The sequence below is a fragment of the Enhydra lutris genome, unplaced genomic scaffold, assembly GCF_002288905.1.
Source record: "Enhydra lutris kenyoni isolate GAN:26980312 unplaced genomic scaffold, ASM228890v2 scaffoldscaffold5, whole genome shotgun sequence".
NCBI lineage: Eukaryota > Metazoa > Chordata > Mammalia > Carnivora > Mustelidae > Enhydra > Enhydra lutris.
The window spans coordinates 20,257,092-20,278,481 of NW_019154089.1; the positions used below are offsets into that span (position 1 = coordinate 20,257,092).

At 52.4% G+C, this 21,390-nt stretch overlaps 1 protein-coding gene across 3 annotated transcripts in view; it reads left to right on the forward strand.

Annotated features, from left to right (window-relative positions):
• Positions 1-21,390, forward strand: part of LOC111140918 (slit guidance ligand 3) — a 589,722-nt gene that overhangs the window by 487,897 nt on the left and 80,435 nt on the right. For 2 of the 3 annotated variants that reach the window (XM_022493179.1, XM_022493180.1), the window contains exons 12-14: positions 980-1,051; positions 11,955-12,098; positions 13,323-13,486. In XM_022493179.1, the coding sequence (XP_022348887.1) occupies positions 980-1,051; positions 11,955-12,098; positions 13,323-13,486 (380 nt within the window). Of the gene's footprint in view, positions 1-979; positions 1,052-11,954; positions 12,099-13,322; positions 13,495-16,043; positions 16,060-21,390 lie in introns of all 3 variants that reach the window. The other variant, XM_022493181.1, reaches the window with a different exon arrangement.

The following is a 21,390-nucleotide window of genomic DNA, read 5'->3' on the forward strand; positions in this document are numbered from 1 at the left end:
CTGGATTTGAAGTCCGAGTGGGGATTGAATATTGTACTCATTCAGTGTACTTCAGGGCCCAAGAGGGAATTGAAAGGAAAAAAAACAAAAAGAAAAAAGCCCTACCCCGCTCAGTTTCCTCCAGACCACGAGAAGCAGGCTGTGCCACGGATGAGAGCGGAGAGAGGCCAGCAGTGGCCTTCAGCGCCTATGCAGAGGGCCAACGAGACGCCCTGGGTGCTGGGCCAGAGAGGCTGACCGCAGAATTCTCCCCCAAGCCCCGTCCCCCCACCAAGTTTCCGAAGGCCAGACCGTGAACAGGAGACACAGTGTGAGGGAGCCTGGAGGTCTGACGGAGAGAGCGGTAAAAGAATTCAGAGTCTCTTGGTTCCTGCAGCTCAAAGAGGGGCTGGAGTGCAGGGGCATTGCTCCGAGGCCACAGTTCCTTGCTCTCCTGTGTTTCCCAAGAGCCAGTCCTCGACTCAGCAGTCCCTGTGCCACCCGGATAGGACCCCAGATCCCCAAAGCCCCGTCTGGATGGATGATTAAGGAACTCCGCTCAGGAATTCCTAGGATGCAATGGGATATTAAAAGGAAATGTTCTCTAGGCTGGGCTCAGCCTGATCAATACCCACTGAAGACAAGAAGACACGGGGCGACCAGCTTCCTACACATCTTATTTATTGCCAAGGTGTGAGTCATACTAACCGCTCAGGGAGACACTACAGAGGGACTGCTGCTCCCTGTTGTGGTTTATTGAACTGGCCTGCCCAGGAGTGAAACAGGATAGAGCCCATTTCTCCTGCCTCTCCAGCCCCCGGTGGCACTCGCCCGCTGTCCCCCTGGTAAGGAGTGGGGCTGAGGCCAGCCGGAGAAGGAGATGCTATGAGAAACCCCACCCACCCACCGGCTGGAGTTGGCCTAGGCCGTGGCCTCTACGGGAGTGGGTCCCAGTGGCCTTGCCTCCATAGTGACCACTCTCTTCTCTGCTCTGTTGCAGGGTGCTCTATGGGAACAAGATCACGGAGCTTGCCAAGGGACTCTTTGATGGACTGGTGTCCCTACAGCTGCTGTGAGTAGGCCCCTTGTCACTGTGTATGTCTTGGGGACTCTTTGCAGGTTCTTCTCTGCAAACTTTGAGCCACACACTGTACAGTTCTTTTGAGTTTACACATACCAAAAAGAAAAACAATCTGAGCTGTCCACCCCACACCTCTGTCACCTCTTTTTGGTGGAAGGAAAGCCAGGGAGTTGGCAGAGGGAGGCCAAGGTCAAGGTAAACAAATCTAAATGCTGTAGCTCAGGAGCCTGGCCTGGGCATGAGTCACTGACCACGGATCTGGGGGCTTGGAATGAAGCCTACGTTGAATCTACAAGGGGCATCGTCTTACAGAGGTGAGCTAGGAAAGTAGGGAACTAAAACACTGACACACCATATTGCAAGAAAACTGCAGGGGACCTGCTGTCAGGCATGTGACCTTGAAGACGGGTGGGGGAGGGGTGGTGAAATAATTATACAGAAGAGCGTAATCCGTCACCAGTGCGACTCTTTCTTGGTAAGATGTGGCTGAGGGGGAAAGTGTTTATTGAATTTAAAGGAAGATTTGTTGCCTCGAATTTTAAGCTCTGGGATTATTTATTTGCATTTATTTCATTCTGGTCATTTGAGCTTAAATGTTTGAAGAAGATAATTGGACTCTGATGAGGAGAGGAACTTAGCTGGTCCTGTATTTGAAGATTTTATGATGGGGGTGAGTTATCTCTGGTCTGTGATGAGGTGGTGTGGCGTGTGCGTGCGTGCGTGCGTGCGCAGTGGGTGTCAGGGTGTGTGCGCGCACACTTCCTTGCCCGCTCGGTGACCATCGCAGTTCCTGGGAGTTGATCTTGAGTATCCTGGGAGCACTGGAGTAGACCGAGGTCTCAGGGAGGTCAATGACCTGCCCTCGGTCACACAGCAAAATCAATGTGGAGCCTGGAGAAGGCGCTGGGCCCTCTGAGTAGAGTGCCTCTGGGGGCCGACGAGTGAGCGAATGGGTGCCTGTATCTTTGTAAAACCATCTCCAAGTCACAGGCGGTGAGGAAGGGGCCCCCCCATGTCCCCGCGTGCAGTTAAGCAAACTTGCGGTAGGAGTTTGTAGACCAGGGAGTCAAGCTGGTCTCCGGCTGGAAGGGAGGCCGGACGCTCGAGCAGAGAGAGGAAGGTCGGCAACACTTTCTCAGGGTGACGCCCAAAGACTCTTCAAGGAAGAAGATGTGAGAATTTTCCTCAGTCGTTCCCTTTCTGCATCTTCACTCCCTACCCTTCCTGTGTCCCGTAAGACTCAGGCCTGGACAGGTCCTCCCAGGCCCACACAGTCAGGAACATAATGCCTGGCGGCTGCCCAGGCCTAATGACCGTCTGTAAGCAATGAAGTGGCAGGTGAGGGAAAGGAGGTTCCGGGTCTTTTTGTCTATATCCCCCGTCACCTCCGTGTCCACGTCCGTCTCAGTCTGAGTCTCTGTGTGGGCGAACGGGTTTTAAGTTCCCGCCCTCAGGTGAGCCTTGAAGGCTGTTAGTTGCAGTGACACGCCAGGGCTCTGCGGGGAGCTGGGAGTTGCACAGATGGTGTTCTTTGCTTCTAGCAGAGAAGCTCTGAGTTACAACCACCACCATCAACTAGCTAACTGTAGCTATTAATCCCTGGAAAGAAGTGTAACAATAGCGTGGGCCTCGAGGGAGATTTTGGGGTGTTGTGTTCCACTGGGCTGGGGTGAATATCCCTTTATAATCAGCATGTCTGGTGCAGCATGTCTGATCAGGAAAATGCCCTTGCATACATTAAGGAGAAACCTAGCTTGCATCAAAGTGCCTAGCCCAGAGCATCGCTTGTTGCAAAGATCAATAAATGCATGGGTTGGGGGAGGGGATGCATGTATTTTAAAAAAGGAAATGTCTCCCAGCTTGGAGCTGACAGCAGTGATATTAATAGAACTCATAGGACTTTGCAGGGGCAGGGAAGGCAGCTCTAGTTCAATCCCACCACAGTTTTGAGCAGATGGAATGGAGTAGCTGGGAGCAAAAACAAAGCATCCCCCCTCACACGCACCCAGAAGTTGACACAACTTAGGAGGGTTTGCTTTCCAGAAAGAAGCAGCAGCCACCGCTGGTCATTGCGCTTTGACCTGCTGCTGAGCAGTTGGAAAGCATGTCCTGATTAGATCGAATTTAGCGTCCAGCCCGCTGTAGATTAGATTTCTCCTTGTTGGGCTGGAGACACTCTGATAAGAAGGCTCTGATTAGAACACCCTGGTAGTCTGGGTAATTTCCTCTCCTTTGACGTGAAGGCTTTTTGCAAGAGGTTTGTGTTTATTTTTCTCTCTCCGTTTCTCAAATTATTGGTACATCACAAAGTCAAGCTGTCTCTGCCGTGAAGTGATCCCAGCTCTTTCCTTCCTGGCACTTGTGGTTTTTCTGGTCGTTTTCTTCGTAGCTTTGTTCCAGCAGATGGCCAACACTAGGCCGTCTCGGGCTTCCAAGTTTCTCAGAAGCTTCCACAAATGGGTCTACGTGGAAAAGCTTCAGAATAAACCCCTAAACCCAACGCCCTGTCCTCTGGGTGTCAGCCTCTAAAGAGTCACCTCCTTTAGTTTAAGTCCCAGAATCTTAGAGGTCAAAGGAACTTAGGGCTCCAAGCACAGTCTCCTACCCAGCCGGTGCAGAAACCCCTCTACCATGCCCTCTATGACAAATCTCACCTGTTCTTACTGGTGGTGTTTGCAGTGCGTCATCACTGTGTGCTGAGAAGCTTAGGAAGCTACCTTTCTGATACTAAACCTCAGTAATGGCTTCTGGGAAACTCAGAAAAGGCTATCCTCAAAGTCTTCAAATGTTTCAAAACAGCTAGTATGTCTGCCTGTAATTCATCCCAGACAGGTTCAGTTCTTGCAGACACTCACCAGGGGGAGCATGAGGTGGTCTCTCAGCTTCCCTCCTTAGAACAGACAGCTGGGGAGCAAGCCCAGCGCCCACTGGGACCAGAAATATGTTTAGAGACTCCCTCCTAAACCTCTGAGAAGTCAGATATCCCACATGAAGACATCTCAGAAGCCACGGCTAGGACAGGATATGCCACTGCGCATATGCTTCCAACTCCAGGGATGGAGGCAGCTAGATGACCAGAGAGGTGACCTGTCCTCTTGTCCCGGGCTGCACCTGTCCCCTTCCTCACCAGAAACTTAGAATCAGTACTTAGGATGCTCCTGTTCCTGTCCATTCCCCTGCCTACCCGCCTACCCAGGCTCCTGGGTTCCTAGGACATTAGCCAATCAAGTGCCCCCAGATCCCTCATGTTGTAGCTCAAAGGTCAGCCTCTCCCAAAGCAAGAAAAGCCATCAGCATGTCTCTAGAACCATCACTTTCTCTTCTGACAGGCAGCCGGCAGTTGTGCTGCTTTAGCTCCCCCAGGAGGGAAAAAAAAAATTCACTGATTGCATGGACTGCGTAGAAAAGTCACCTGAGTGGGGTGGGCCATCATTTGAGGCAGAAGCTTTCATGTAAGTACTGGCCGTGATCGATATTAAGCCTGCCCCAGGAGGTCTTAAACCAAACCAGACTGTCTTTGGGCTGCAATAAGTTAAGACAACCCAGGCACCTGTTGTTTGATTTTCTTGGAAAGCAGACAAAACCATTTGAGAATCTTGGAGTTTGCCAAGCAACATGCCAATTACAGGGCAGTAAGCAAAACTCCACTCCCGTAGCTCACTTTTCCTCACCAGCTGTTTCTCAAGTAATATTACTGCTACTAATAGTAGCCGCTAACATTTACTGACTACTTACTATGCTCCAGAGCCTGTGCTAAAGGAATTTGACGTGCTTATATGCTTCTCTAATCCTTACAACGATGCTAAGAGGAAGGTATTGTTGAAAGGCCCATTTTATGGATGAGGAGACTGAGGCATTGAAGGGTTAAGGAACATGGCCGTCGTCACTCAGCATGTAAGTGGCAAAGCATTCGCACTCAGGCAGTCTAATTCTGGAGTCCATGCCGGAGACTTCTGCTTCAACCCCAGTCCTAAGCAGATCTACAGAGCTAGTTTGGGGATCCATGGAACATTCCTCACTGGCTCACGCCAAGGAGGAGGTGCTGCTGAACTAACTGTATCTTGTTCCTTTGGCTGTGCCTCAGTATCAGTCCTGGGCTGCCATCTCCCTGGGACTTCCTCCGGTTCCTTGGCATCCTGCTAATCCCATGAGTGGGCACGAAGAAGGTGCTTGTCCTTAAAGACTGGGTCAAGGTGAGATGATGAGAACTCTCCCCCGCTGCAGAAGTAAATTTGCTTTTTGATGTACTCCTGAGAGAAGCCTTCTGCCCTTTCTCATGTACCTGGGGCTTCCCAAGGAAGGTCATCAGGGAAACTGAAAGACCAGGGTCATCCCATGCTTGGTCATTGAGTGAATAACTCGCCCCCCTTAAAGGACTGATTAGCAAGCAGGAGGCAATGGAAAGGCGAATGACCACCCTAGTCACTGTTAAGGAAAAGGAGGAGCCAAACCAGGTTCCACTAGGCGAGGCCTTTGACCTCCTGAGAGCCAGTGATGGCTTCCCTGTCTGGTCCCTCAGTCTCTGCTTCCCTCTGCTTGAACCCTCTTCCTGGAGTCATCCTGTATCTGTGGACTCCAAGGAGGTCCTGTTTCTTAGACAGGCCACCTGCTGGCATTGCTACATTTGCAGCTTCCCTCACATCAGGAATCACCATGACAACCCACAGCTGGTGACCAGCAGTGCAGCCATGATCAGGAGAGAAGGAAAGAGTCCCCTTTGTCCTTAGATAGGCCTGGGAAGGCTCTTCCTCTTTCCTCGCATGGGTATTTAGCCCCACATGGCCCAGAGCAAGACAGGGCAAGGTTAGACATTCTTGACCTCGTAGCCCTGGGCATCACCAGGCTCCTCTCCGTGTCTGCCTGCAGTAGGTTCCTGAAGGTCAGAGCAAATCCCCCACATGATACGGTAAGGGTGAGAGCATAATATTTGTTCTAAGGCAAACGATTAGGATAAAGAAATTCAGGATGGTCGGAGGTTAATTCTGGAGAAATTAAAAGAAAAAAAAAAGAGGAAGAGATTAATGAGGGAGGCTTGACTCTGTACCCAGCAGCTTCATCAGAGGTCCGAACTACCTCCCCAGATTGGTGTCCTCGCTAATAGTTTATGCCCGTGTGTAATAGTGGTAAATACTTTCAGGGAGAGCACTTCTAAGAAGGAACCGTAGAAAGGGCTATGCCAGGCCCTTGCTGGTACCATCCTTCCCCTCCCGTGTATCTGCATCTGAGTGTTTATGAGACAGAAACTGACTCCCCAGCCTTGCATTAGGAAAAGGGGGATCCACAAAGCACCACCCCCCACCCCGCCCCTCAAGGCAGGATCCTGGGCCATCTTCCTGTCCTGTGGTCTTTCCTGCAAGGGTTTTGCTTATTTCCAGGAAGGGGGTCACTATAGTCTTTCTTGGCACCAGTTTTCTGAGAAAACCTTGCACTGTGGGGTCTGAACATGCTTGGGGCATTTCCCGACAAACACCACAGAAGTAGGAGGGGTAATGTCTCCACTGTCTGCCATAGACCCGTGGGCAGGTGTGGAGAATATAAATGCCACCCAGAATGTTAGCTCCGGGGCACTGAATCAACACGTGGACTGCCGGAGTTGCCAAGGTAATTTTAATGCGATTTATCAGTAAACCCAACTCCAGATGTTCGTGTTTTCCAAACCTTGCAGCAAAGGCCTCTGAGCTCCATGGGACTCTTCCCTGAGGATATGTGGGCAAGGACAGGAGCAAACACTGGGGTCTCGGTGGCCTTCTGTGTCACTGGCTTCTTTAGGGAAACTGGGGGTGGTGGGTCCTCTTCACCGATCAGGGAGGACCTCATCTCCCTGCCATGGTTCTTTCTCCTGTGCTACCTGGGCATTGAAGGAATGAAGCCGCCAGCTGCTCCCCGTGTGGAGAGCAGCTGGGACTTCTGTGGCCAGGCCAGGCCAAGTCCTCTAGCAGAAGGACCTGAGTCACAAGGCCCTCCTGAGCACAGACTCAGGGTGTCTCACCCCCCACCCCCTCCAAACACACACATACACAGACACACTCTCTCTCTCTCTCTCTCTCTCTCTCTCTCTGTGGTTCTCAGTGGCTTGCTTCCAGCCTTGCCTTTTCTGAAGGCAACAGCTCTGGAAAGGATTATCTCTCAGCAGCATCATTACATTGGTTAGTCAGTGGGCTGAGTGCTAATACCTCTTGACACGGAACATATGTGGAAGCTGAACGTGTTCCGAGAAGAGGGGCGGCCGAGGGCCTCGTTAGGGCTCATGCTGGAAATAAATGTAGAAGGCGATATCCGTGCGCTCCCACTCTCCTTAATCTCTTCTGAAGGGAGCATGGCTCTTTTCGTTTTGTTTTATTTTATTGCAGAATCATCACAAAGTCCGTGGGAGCGGCTATGGGGAACATTCAGCCCCCACCTCCCAGAAGCATTAGGTGATTCCCCAGGCCCCTTTGTGGGCATCAGGGTGGCACCTAGGTGGGAGCAGTCTTTGGGCTAAGATAGATTGGGTTCACTTCTCAGCCTACACTTACTAGCTGTGCAAGTTTGGTCACTGGTACTTAAGCCTTCTCTGTCCTAGTGGTGTCGTCGGTCACACGGAGTTGGCCCTCGTCCTGCAGGAAAATGTGTGGCGATTCATGAGTTCGTGTTTGTAAGGGCTTTGGAGGGTACCTGTCTGAGCATCGTGCTTGTTACCTGTAGGGTCATGTGGCCCTGCTCTTCGTCTGGCCTGACCATCTCAGCCCCCCTCTTCTTTTGCTTATGAGACCTCTGAGGCCCTTTGGGAGGTGGGCCTGGGAGTAGGCAGCTCTGGGAGGAGGTGGCCCCACAAGGTGGTTCGATATGCTTCAGGGGGAAATATTTATGAGCACGGTATGCCCCCAGCCCCTGATTCCCTGGATCCAACAGACCAAGCTGGGACGAAGTCAGAAGGTCAAAGTTTTGAGTTAGAGGCAAGCTGGAGCTTCTCATCTTGCATGAGGGATGCTGTTGTCTCTGCTTCATGACTTCCCCCTGATCTGCCCAGGGTGGAGGGGGAATTCAGGGGAGCCATGCATACCAGCTCCCAAATCAGCATGTGGTCAATGATCGCTGGGCAGTGGGAACCCTGCTTTGTACATGTGTGAGCCCCTCGGTGAAGAACCAGCCACTTTGTGCCAATGGCAATTTGGTGAGTGTCCCAAAGAGCGTCCCATCTCTGACAGCTTGGTGCCACGTCCTTCCTAAGAGTTGTCAGGATTCCTGATACCTCTACACAACCAAGAGGCAAGGCCTATGTCCACCTGGTGCATTCTATGCCCAGGTGCATTTCCAAGCTAGCAAAAATAGCCACTCCCAGAGTCAAGGAACACCCTCCACTGGGCACAGAAAAGACAGTATGGATATTATATGGTGGAAAGAGTTGAAGTCTGAAGTCGAACTGACCCTTTACTTATCACTGGATGACCCTCGGTCTCCTCACTGGCCAAGTGAGGACAATCCTAGTGCCACACAGAGTGGCGTCTCTAGAGATGACACTGTGTTATCAGTATCACTCTACCAGCAGCTACCAGGCTGCTCCTCAGATGGGGGTGATGACATGGGACAGGACAGATGGAGCAGCCTTGAAGGAGAAAGAGGGAGAACCAGTCCCTCCAGTGGAATACAGAGAAGGCCTGTCTTCAGGACTTCTTAGGGAAGTGCTGAACCCCATTCTGAATAGACACTACCTCTTTGCTCTATCCCAGCGTGTTTTCTTAATTCCCCTCCAACTCTTGTCCGAGTACCAGGTAGCTCGGAAGTCCCCCCATGGAAGGCAGATGGAGCTGAGTAGCCACCAGCCTTCCTCCCAAAGGACAGAGGCCAGGAGGACAGGCTGTCAGATCTTGCTAGAGCTAGGGATCAGCGAGGCTGTCCCCAGCATCTAAATCTGGATAAGCAACTTAATTTTATCTCTCCCTGCACCTACGTGTCTTGCCTTAGAGGCAGGCATCCCGGGAGAGAACGAGTGACCAGGAGACTGTGCCCGTCTGCATTTCCTCACGTGCTCGGTGCCTCATGCCGTCTTTGCCTGGTCATTCCGCCAGCCCGGCTTGTTTTGATGCCTCCTGTCTTGGCGCTAACACCCCACACTAAGACATCTAGAAGCAGTAGGGAACAAGAAAGCATTTGGGTCGGAAAAAGAAGCCTCAGTAGTTTCCATGAGTGAGGAGGGCGACCAGAGTAACAGTCCACTGGGATACCCTTTCAGGGCAGGTCCAGGTCACCACGGAGCTCTCCCTATGGGTCTCGTCCTTGTCCGACGTCCAGCATTCCCCAGAGTGGCAGCCGGGCTCACTCATCTGCACAAGGGTCCCCAAAATGAGTGCCCATTCAGGAGAGATGGGACAAGAAACTAGTGAAAGGTACTAATGGGGACCAGTGAGGACTGTGGCAAAGAGGGCAGCGGTCCTATCTAAGGGTGACGGCCACTCCATAGCCACCTCCAGGGGATGCAACATTGCTAGAGTGTCTTAAAAAAAATTTTTTTTTTTTCAAAAGGAAATAGAAATCTGATGTGTATGTGTGTGTGTGTGTGTGTGAGAGAGAGAGAGAGAGATTTCCTGATTTTAAAACACTGGGAGGGTAAATAAACAGAGTTGCATGTGGGATATTGTAAGATCTTATGGGGGGGGGGTGTTCCCTCCTCAGGCCATCAGACCTCTGACTTGGTCTCTCTCCTGAATTGTTCAATATTTCCTAGCGAAGTGAAGTGATGTCCTCAAAAGGCCCTGAATATCAAGGTTTGGAACAAATCTCTCACCACATATTTTATTCTTCTTTGTAAACAAGTAAACCAAATACAAACAAGCATGTGTGACGGGTCCATTCCCTCCCCGTGGGTGCTCAGCCGTGCTGGGTCCCTCCAGCTTTTCTCCATGGTGCCCTCCTTGGAGAGTGACCTTGACTGAAGTGTAATACACAAAGCACAGGAAACTCTTCGGGGCCTGCCACCGAGGGGATAGACAGATGGGCAGGGTGTATAAGACATTCATAAAGAAGAAAGTGCACCCTCCAGAGACCTCAATTCTTGTAACTGCCTCCAGCATGCTCCCTGGAAACACGTGTGACCTTGACCAAGCCACCACACTCTCAGCCTCCGTTTTCTCACCTATACATAGGAGGTTGGCCCTGCCCATCTGCCCAGGTTACCGTGGGAACAATGGGATGCCAGGAAAGCACTTTGGAAAACAAGAAAAGTATTCTAGTAGTGGGAGCTTTCCTCCAGGAGGACATCTGTGTGAACCCTTGGGACTCTGCCCATTATTAGCCAGATTAAACAGGCACTCTTCCCCTTGTCACTGCCGCAGCTGCCTGCCCACTCACAGGCTGCAGGGGGCCCACTGGGAGGACGGGCCTGCAGCAAGGGAGCAGTGGCACAGATGACGGACGGGGCTCCCGTGGGCAGCCTCATCATCACCAACTCCAGTCCCCCTGGACCCTGGTGTCTGGGCCTCCAGAGGCAAACCAGCCCATGACGAGTCTCCTGGGCCATTCCCCCATGGGAGAAGCACTGAGCCAGCCTTGAAAAGAGAAATTTTAAAAATTTAACATTTTTACTGGTTAGTTTAGTTCTCCCCATCCTCTCTTTGATTAAAGAGGGAATGAGAACTGATTTTACACCGGTTAAGGGGGCACAACTAGTCGGTCTAACATTGTAAGGGAAATTCTTAGGACTCAGATTTGCTTAACTTGCCAGCCCTGTTCTGGAGTACACTCCTAGAAGCCTCACAGCATCCCCTGTGCTGGACCAGAGCTTTTCCGGAAAGGCAGCTTCCTCTAGTGCTGTTTTTTTGTTTGTTTGTTTGTTTGTTTGTTTGTTTGTTTTTGGCGGAGGGAGGGGTCTGAGGCTCTAAAACCAGGGCAGATGGGTGCCACCTCACCGGATTGTGGCCCCCTGGAGTTGTGGATGGGGTTGGATGTATTTCTTAGTAAATGCTCGTGCTGAGCACTAAGAAGAAAGGGAAGAAAAGAGATGTTATTTGTGCCATCAGGGCTTATAGTCATTATAGGCGGGAGGTAAATGATAAGCAGCAGCGAATGTCAATCACAAGTTGAGAAGAGTGCTACAAAGACAGTAAACTGGGCTATGGGACACCATGGTAGGGAGCCTGGGGGTCTTGCTGTGGATGAGGGGATCGGGGCCAGGCTCTCCGAGGAGGTGACATCCACACCGAGACGCAGAGGAGGGGAAGGAACCACCTGATGAAAGGGGGAAAAGAATGTGTTCAAAGGACCTGGGCCTAAACGCTTGTGGGGGCGTTTGAGGAACAGAAGTGTCATGGGTGGGGATATGTGAGTGAGAGGGACAGGGGCAGAGGTCAGGTCACACGAGGTTCCATCCACGTGCGTGCACCTGTGCGTGTGTGTGCACACGCGTCAAAGGGAGGATGCTCACCCGTGGATGTATTTTTCTGGGAGATAGCACGGCCTGTAACCATCATCTGATTTCCAGCAGGACCCATGGTTCGGAAGAACTCCAAGGAGTTCTCTGAGTCAAAATTGCCCTTAGTCAATCAACGAAAGCTTTAGCATGATTGTGCCCAGTGTTTTTTTTGCAATTCCTCGAAGCTCCGCATTCTAAAGCAGAGAGGAAAGCACAGCCGCGCCGTTTCCAGACTCCCCCCGGAGGGCACAGGGAAGGCTCCGGGTCGCCTCAGCCTGTGACGGACGCAGTATCCAGGCTAACTGGTGCACAGGTGCCCATATGTGTGTGGAGTTCCGGGGGCCACAGGGATGCAGGAACCCCCCCACCCCCAACACCCACTCTCAGCAGCAGGGGCCGTGGCTGTAAGGTGCGCGCGGAGTCTGTAGCCTGTCACCAGTGGTTGCAGCCTTGCTCCACAGGGAAGTGGCAGGATGACTGAGTCACTGGCCTCTCTCCTGCCTGCAGCCTCCTCAATGCCAACAAGATCAACTGTCTGCGCGTGAACACATTTCAGGACCTGCAGAACCTCAACCTGCTCTCCCTCTATGACAACAAGCTGCAGACCATCAGCAAGGGACTCTTTGCCCCTCTGCAGGCCATCCAGACCCTGTGAGTACGCCCCCACAAGTGGCAGCACGTGCCCAGAAAGCAAGTGACCCCAGACGCCGAGACACACAGAGCACCCCAGAGGAAGTCAAAGTGAGCATGTCCAGGGGGAGGTCTAGAGCCTGCGGTGAGAACGGACTAGTAACAGTGGTTCTCACTCACCCCTACTGAGCACTCCCGTGGTGCTCCACACCTTGCTGAGGACTTTCCCCTGTAGTCAGAACTTTAGGCCTCAGCAACCCTTTGAGGTAGGTGCTATTATGGTCTCTCATTTCTCTGTAAGGAAACCAGGGCATAGAGAGGTTAAGTAACTTACTCAAGGTTGCACAGCTAGTAAGAAGCAGGATATGAACAGGCAAAGTTGCAGCTCACCTGCTCTCTTAACCACTGTGGCCAGCGTATTCTGAGCCGGCTCTGTCTCTGCTGATAACCCAGTCCCGTCCCCCTCAAAGCCACCCCACCACCACCCTGTAAAACCAAAGCTCTAGTGCAGGCACTCAGAATTTTGCCCGTCTGTCTTCAGGGAGCAACTCCCCACTCCCAAGCACTGCAGATGTTCCTAAGTAACCCCGTCAGGTACAAGACACCCAGGAACAGATCTCAGCCCAGCCTGGGCCTGACCTTGAACCTGAGGCTTCTGGACACCGTCTAAGTCACCTGGCACTTCCCTGTAGCCAGAGGCAGGTACTGATAAAGTGTTAAGAACAGCGACTGTGTGTTGAACAGTGACCACGTGCTGAGCACCATGTTGGTGCTGAGAAGAGTTTTCTTATGAGCCAGAGGAAGCCAAACCACGGTGCTGGTCAGGGGACAAGGAGAGCAGCAATACCCACTGCTCTGTGTGGGACGCCCGCCATGTGCCAGTCACCATGCCGGCCTCTTTCTGTGCCTGGCATGACGGAGCTTGAAGAAGTCAAATCTGGGCGGCTGTAAGGACAGACCCTGAGCCTGCCACGTTATGTGGCCCATCAGAACTGGTGTGGGTCCGAGTCGAGATCAGTGGTGGGTCCTGCCCCAAGTCAGGAGAGGAGGGACATGGTCCCCCCTTCATACCCCACCCCCCACCGGCTGGCTGCCAGCTGTTCCTGGGACTGTCTCTGGCCCACAGCAGGCCTCCCCCGCTCAGCTCCCCGCTGCCCTTCCTGAGGGAGGGGCCCAGCACCAGGAAGGTGGTGGTGGAGCGCGGCACCCTGGGTCACTCCTGATCAGTTCTCCTCCCTCTCGCAGCCACTTGGCCCAAAACCCGTTTGTGTGTGACTGCCACTTGAAGTGGCTGGCCGACTACCTACAGGACAACCCCATCGAGACGAGCGGGGCCCGCTGCGGCAGCCCGCGCCGGCTGGCCAACAAGCGCATCGGCCAGATCAAGAGCAAGAAGTTCCGCTGCTCAGGTAATCAGGTTATGGGGCTGGGCCCCACCTTCCGACTCAGAGCACAGCAGCCCCAGAGAGGCCAGTAATCCAATCTGGAGGACAGCAAGCACTGTAATGGCTCCTAGGGAGCATCTTTGCAAATTAAATTGGGGAAATTCAGTTAGGCCTGCAGAAAACCAATTACCTTATGGATTTAAAATAAAACACACACACACAATAAAAGCATTGGTAGGGGGTGCACAATTTCAGGAGAGACAGAACCCAGGTGGCAGCCCATCTCCAGGGCCAGGTGGAAGCTAGGGGAGGGCCAGTCTCTGCCCATGTGCCTTTTAGAGGCCACAATTTACTTTCTTTTAGTTCCCAAGGTGTGCTCTGCAAGTGGCAGATAGGGAAATAAATATGTCCCAGGTGAGGCTGCAGGCAGCGTGTAATCTGGGGGCCTCCCGTCCCCTCTGAGACCACCTTTGGTACAGCCCTTAGGCCAGAGTTTGTTACAGATTTCATGGACATTTTTGCAGGCTAACTCCTCTGCCCTAGATTGGTGCATTCTGCTTATGAAGAGAACAGCAGAGAGCTGTGCTCAGTGGGAAGGCAAAGCCTTGCCCTTCAGTTTCCAAGCTCTCTCTGGAAGCCTTCCTCCCGTCCGCACCCGGGAAAGATACCAGGGGTGAATGGCAGGGGAGTTCTTGGTTCATCTTGGAAAGAGACGTAGCTGTCCTTGATCCAGGAGCTAGATGAACAGGCCGTTAAAAATGCCAACCACGTTTGTCAGTTGCTGCTGGAAAAAATCACCATGCTGCATTGTGCTCCCAATGACAAGAGACTGATAGTATGATGGGCTGAGGGATTGGCACTAGCCTTTACAATCTGTGTGTCAGCAAGATCCCTTCTTCTCTCCTGCCCAAGAGCATCTTATGTAAGTGAGTTCTCCTGGGGAGAATGGCAGCGTGGGCCCTGGTGGCCAGGAGAAGACCAGGAGACAGACTTCTGCCTCTTTCATGTTGTTCTTGGCCTCTAAGTCAGATCCTTTAGTCCATGTCTCCAGAGGGGTAAACTTCAGCTATTTGCTTTTTTAGTCGAAACTAATACCTGGAAGGGGCTTGGCGGTACCACAGGGACTCTGTGGCAAAACGAGGCATTGGTCCCACTTTATCTTCCACAGAATAACAATGTCAATTAAAAGAGCAGTTTCTGGCCAGTGATGAACTCTGTGCTGAGTGTCTCTAGTTCGATCTGGTTCTTCCGCTAGTCAGTCCTCTGAGCTCGGCAGGAGGGGTCCCCATTCTGCAGCTGAGGGAGCCAGGGGCTTAGAGGTCAAAGGGCACCCACCCCACAGTCACAGCAAGCAGATGCTGGAGGCAGGACCAGACCCCAGGTCTGGTTGACTCCTCGATGCTGCACAGCATGTAGGAGAGAAGGAACATTTGGGAAGGTAGTCCAACTGCTTGGGTGACTCCTTTCACAGTCTCATGGTCTGCCCCCCACTCCCTGCAACCCTTCCTTAAGTTCCTTCTTGGGGCCAGCAGCATCTCTGGGAGGAAAACCCTCTCCCAGCCCAGAGGTGTCTCCTGAAGAGGAGCCCTCCTTCCCCAGGGCCTTTCTTATAACACGCACCTCTTATTCCCTCTTCCCACTCTGTTCCTCTCCAAATCTGTCCAGGGCTGAGTTCATTAGCTCTGACAAGCAGTTGTGCCCCAGAAGAGGGGCAGTAAAATGCAGAGGAGGTTGGGGTACCACCTGCTGACCCCAACCCCTAGGTCTTCCATCGTGATGTCAAGGCTCCGGGTGGATGCCAAGACCCTGGGGGGCAGAGCAGGAGTGGAATCAGCCCAGGGTCTGAGGACCGGCATCTCCCAGGGACCGAATCTGGGCAGGTGCCTAGGAATGACTGTAGGCTGGGACTAGGGGTGGCAGGGTGGACGTGCAGACAGACCAAGTAGAAAAGCGAATAGCAAGCTGACCCAGGACACAATAATGCCTCATTCTCTTGCTCTGCCCCTACCTGCCTACGCTGGCATGGGAGAGATCCTGGCTGCTTTTCCTATGGAGGGCAGGAGTGATTGGAAATTGTAAAAAGAAACAGAAGTGCAGGGTTCTTGGACTGACCCTGTCTAAAAGCCTTTTTTAAATCAATACTAAGCAGATTATTTCTATAAAGGTAGAGAATGTCAGAGCTGACGCCTGACATAGAACGTTCTATGTGCTATTATTTCATCTAGCTGCAGAGAAGAGAGGTAGAGAGAGCTACTGGGGAGCATCAGAGGCCTGGGCTTTGACAGACACTGGGGCCCAGACCTGCCTTGGCTTTAGGGGATACAGAAGCCATAGGTCCAAAGCTCTGTATTTCCAGGAAGCTCCAGAAGAAGGAGGGGCAGGTGACACATACTGAAGTTGACAGATAATAACTGTGTTTTACTTTCCCCTAAAAGCACCCCCATTGCAAAGACAGCTGATGTAATTAGAATCCAATTTGAGGGCTGCTCCTGCAGCGCATGAAGCCCCTCCTTAGGCAGGGCGTCTGGCTCCCAGCTGCCCTGTGTCTGCCTCTATCAGCTGCATCCGCCGCCCTGGGCAGCAATATCGGGTTAGAGGTGAACGCTGCCAGCTGGGGTCATCTGGCCATTGGATTAAGTTCCCCTGAAAAGGCACTGTCTGGCTGTCTGGGACCCCAAGCCCATCCCCAGGGGAGCCCTTGGCAGTTGGAAGATGCTGCCCGACTTCCGTCACACACACACCCCGCTTTGTGTGTAGAGATCTGTTGGCAAGAAGAAATTCACGGGGAAAAGCACGGAAGGTGGTGATGTGGTATGTACAGGGAAGGCAAACGACATGACCCCGCTCAGGGCATCGAGAGTCTTAGAGAGCTCAGCGATCGCCCAGTCCCTGCCAGAGATGACGGAATGGAGGCGCGCACAGCAAAAACGTATTGTCCGAGGTTAGAGAGTAGTATTTGCAAGACGAGATCTGAAACCCGGCACCTCTAATGTACTGAGAAAATTTTCTCCAGTGTCCCCCCTTTTCTTTTTGTTGACGGAAATCAAAGAGCACGTTTCAAGGCTTGGAGGCAGGGATGATTTTTCCCTGCTCCGATCAAACTGGAATATGAAATCCCCAAACCAGAGTGTTGCAGAGCCCTGCCTGTCCAGGGATCGAAGCAAGGTTGAGACCAGGTTGCAGTGACTGCCTCTTGCTGGTCAGGTGGGAGGGCTTTGAAAGAGATCTGGGGCTATGATGTGACCTTGACCAACTGACCAACCATTGCAGACAACCTATGTATGCACAGGCGAGATGCACCATCGTGTCCCAAAAGCACCCTGTAGAGGAACAGCGACTCCGTCTCTCCTGTCAGAGGGCAAGAGTAGGGAGGATCCCAGTCACTGGGCCCCGACTCTGGCCTCTTCAAGATATACACATCTCCTCCCAGTGGCTTGGGAGGAAGTTCATAAAAACTGCCCCTGATCCGTTACAAATAGGGATCCGGAGGCTGGGTGCCCTCACCTAGGCCCCCGACACCCAGAAAGAGCTGGTTGTTGGTCCCTCCACCCACTCCGTTTCCATCCATGGAAATCTGGAAATCAGGAAGGACCCTAGAATCTGATGTCTTCCCCCTCCCCTTCCTTCTCTTATTCTAAAAGAGGCCACTCGTCGTGATGGGAACTGCTCACCTCCTCTGTGAAAGTCAGTGTTCGCAGACAGTCGGGATTGTAGGTTTCCTAGTCCCAAACCCAGGGCTCCGTCGGCTTCCCCGTCTTTCTCCCTGGCTAGGGTCGTGTATTTTCTTTTGATGCCATACCCCCCCCTCCCCCCGCGATACTTCAAGTCATCTGGGATGAATGTCTGTCAGCTGGAGGGTTTCTGGGTGCCTGGAAGGGTACTGAGGAGACTCCTGAGGTGTGGAATATCAAAGGCGCTTTTCCTGAGGAAGAGCATTGCAGCTTTGTTAGCCCACCGGAAGCCGTGCCTGTCTCTTCACTGAAGAGGCCGGGAGATCAGACTGCCACAGATCCACTCTGCTATGGGGACGGACATGTTGCAGAGCGTGAGGAAGATGCTTCTGCTAAGTCTGATATCTGGGCAGATGGATGGTGTGGTTGAGTGGGATTTAGAGGTTCAGTGCAGGCCTGTGATATGACCAGAGACATCTGCACTCATAATTCCCTTGGGAAGGCTCCAGTGTGCCCTGATCCTTCCGCGTAGGGGTATCTAACAGTCTCCCACCCATTCTTCTCCCCTTCCCCTGTGTCTTCCCTGGGAATGGGGTACAAAGGCGGTGGTGCTCCCGTCTTCAGAAGTGTTCCTGTGGAACCCTGCTCCTGGTACTAATCACGCTCAGTGGGGGCCTGCTCCGGCTTCCGCTTCTCCACGCTGCTTCCTCTGAGTGCTCCTGTCCTCTCTCTGACGCTGCTTCCTGACCTTGACTCTGACCGGTCGCCGCGGGGCTTTCCTTTGTGCTTGATCTAACCATGTGGTGGAACGATGGAAACGGAACATGGTTCTGTCAAGCACCGCGGAAAGCACCGCGCTCTCCTGCAGCATGGCCCGCCACCACCGCCGCCACCGCTGGACACCTCTTCTCTGCTCTGGAGCACCGCAGCCCAGCACCTGCCAGACCCGCCTGTCCCGGTCTAGCCTCACAAAGGGCAAGGGGAGGTGCGGGGGAGGGGGCAGTCTCGAAGGAGTCCCAGAGCACCTCCACCTCCAGGTAGCAGATATGGGCTGAAACGGGTACGGAGAAGCTGACTGGGGACCCGCTAAGATCTATATCCGCATCTCCTACCCCAGGTGGAGTCATCATCCCCCAGAGCTACATTGGATGCCAGCTGAGGGGTAAAGTCTAGGTCAAAGCTCAGAAACCACTGTTTTTCTTCTATTCAGAGAGAACAGGTCCCCCAATGGCATATGCCCCACGGTTTCATGGCAGGGTCCCAGCGCAAGGTTATCTTCCCAAGTGGTAGCTAACCCAGAGGTCATACTGGTGTGACCCACTCCCTACCCGCCATCTTTACTGGAAGTATTGGGGATGCATGTGAGCATGGGAATGGGTGAAAGTGGCGTGAGTCTGAGACTTTGGATTTAACCTGTGGCTCCTTTTGAACCCAACCCCCACTCCTCATGAGTACCTTGGCCCTCGCCCCCCACCCCCCGCCGTGCAGACTGAAGTCCAGTCCGTGTCCTTCACCTCCCAAGAACAGTTGACATGGTGACCTAGGTGCTGGGCTCCTCACATGGTGCTGATTCCGTGCCCCCGAGGGCTGTGTAGAACTCAGCTGTCTCTGACAATAAAGGGATCGTGGCACCTGCCATTCTGTTTGCTTCTTGGTAAATCCTTAGTGTAACTAGAAGATTGTTTTTGGTTCATTCTCCCTGAGGTCACCCCTCAGAGCCAGGACTTTGCTGTTGCTGAGTACCAAAGAGTCCTGCGTGCCTCTCTGGGTGCTTTCCCCATACCCTGAGTGCTTACTATAGGTCAGGGATTGAACTCTTTCCATCATTACTTTTTTTTACAACAAGCTGATAAGGCCCGTTGCACAGAAGTAGATAGATACCAAGTTAGAGAGGTTACCTAACTTGCCGGGGGTCACATGGCTGCTCTCTCCAGCTATAATACTCAGCCTTCTCAGGTGTGGACAAACCCATTGCCTTGAATTATGAAAAGGAAAAGAATGATAGGATTGACTTGAATTGACAGGGAATGGGAAAACTATGTTACCACTCCGTTTCCAGCTCGCTTCTGTTAATAGAGGAAAACTTTAGTAAGCAGGCGAGCAAGGAGCGCGGTTTAAGTGGCTCCCCTGTCCAGCGTGGACATACCAAGATCCGTTTGGTACAGAACAAACCCTCGAGCCTGGAGCAATTCCCTATCCTGAACGGGGGAGGCATTCTGGGTTCTCGGAGCTGCGTCTACCATGCCAGGGGCTGGGCCTCTGGTGTGGGTCCACGATGGCACCTTTCTGGGCACCTCCCTGGTTTTGCAGCAGCAGACTTGCAGACGGGCAGTGCCCAGCCACAGGCCATGGGCCTTTCCCTCTTCTCTCAGGCAGATGGCTACATCCATAATTGACCCTGATAGTAATAGGTTACGAGGACAGCTGTCTGCCCCACTGATCACCAAAGTCCTGGGAAAGCAGTGGACATCTTCCAGCCATTGGTGTCTAATCCCCTAGCCTCTGCCTGTGACCCAGTAACTGTGTGCCTAGCAATGTTCTCTTGATTCCAGTCATTACTTACGACCCTTTGCTTGTCCACATGACTCTCTCTTCAAGCTGATGGACTGCCCCCCCCCACCCAGTTCCTCTTTCTGCTGCTTTTCTCCTTTCATCCTACCCCTCTTAGGGATATTGGAGGTAGAAGAGGAGAGTTCTGGGCATGTGCACTGGCAGGGCTGTGGTCGTCATATGACAACAAATATGTGACTTTCATTCAACAAACGGGTTGCCCAGAGAATGACGCAAATCGAACTGCTAATCACAGGAGCCGTCCTGGGCCCAGCGCGGGCCCCAGCCTCCAGGGCCATCCAAAGAATGGGAGCTGTGGCTCCCTACCTGCCCCAGTCCCATGACCATCCAAATGTCAAAGACGGTCTCTCCTGGGAAAGCACCATAGGGCAGGGATTCGTAATAAAATCACAGTGCTGTGGATTTCCACCCCCTCGTCTATTAAAGCTTGTCTGGGATCATGTACCAAGTGTCGTTGTTCTGAGCTTCGGGCAGAAAGGAAGGAGGGCTTCAGGGGCAGGAGCAGGCGAGAGGCCTGATGATGTCAGCTCTCCCATGACCCGCTTCAGTCGTCGTTTTGTTTTATGGCCCTTCTTCCAGTCCTCCTGAGATCTCTGCTGTCTGAACTCGCCCCAGACAGAAGCAGCCACAGCCCGTTCAGTTACTCCCCTCCTACTAAGTATTTCTGGCAGTGACAAATATGCATTGAGATTGAAATTGACTTTTAAAGCTCTGGAAAAGTTAAAAATACTTTTGGGTAGTTATGAGCATTAGGCATAACAAATGGCTCTGAGAAACCCTGGGTAGTTTGGGCAATGAAATATGAAGTACTGGGGGTGGCATTTCAGGCTGGCTCTAGATGGGGAAGGAACTCTTTGGGATCTGGGCAAACGCCGTTATTAACATTTCTGGCTCCCACTCCTATAAAATACCACACTCCGACCCCCTCGTTATGACAAAGCAGGGCAATAGCAAAAACAGCAGGGGGGAAATGTTGGAAAGAACATATTAGTCCATCGAATCTAATTGCAAAATCATTTCATTAAAATGGGTCAGCGGTTCCATCGCAGAGGTCCACCAGTTATAATCTAACTATACTACAGAGAGTGATTCCTGCTAACTACAGACGCTCTCACCTTGATTAAAATGAAAACGCATTTAATCGGCTACAGTCCCCGGCCACAGCCCAGCCGGTGTACATCTTCAGGCTCGCTCTGTTGAAGAGCAAACTGTGCTCCCTCCTGTCTTTCAAAGGCAAAATTTGATCAACACTCAGGGTTCCTCTACTTTGCGAGGATTCCATTGTAGGCGCCTTCTAAAGGGAAAATAACATGCGTGCGCACAAAGTGTCCCTTCATGCCATCACCATGGAGAGCCATCGGCAGGAAACAAGAGAGGATTATCATTTAGCAGGGTTTGCAAAATGAAACTCACCCAGGACTCCGCATGCTGATGTGTCTGGAGGAAGATGGCCCAGGTCAGAGTTATTCAGTGGGATGGATGCTGGCAAGCCAAGGGCAAGAGATTTGCATAATGCATTGGATTAGGAAGCAGCCCAAAGTACTGCGGGGATACGTGCACAGATTTTGCTCACATAAGCCTGGGGGTGGCAGGTCGGATCAAGGAATTGGGTGGAGAAAGGGCAAAGAGGGAAAGGAGACAGGTCCAGGCCTCTGATCCCATCTTCAGGAGAAGGTCTCACTTCAG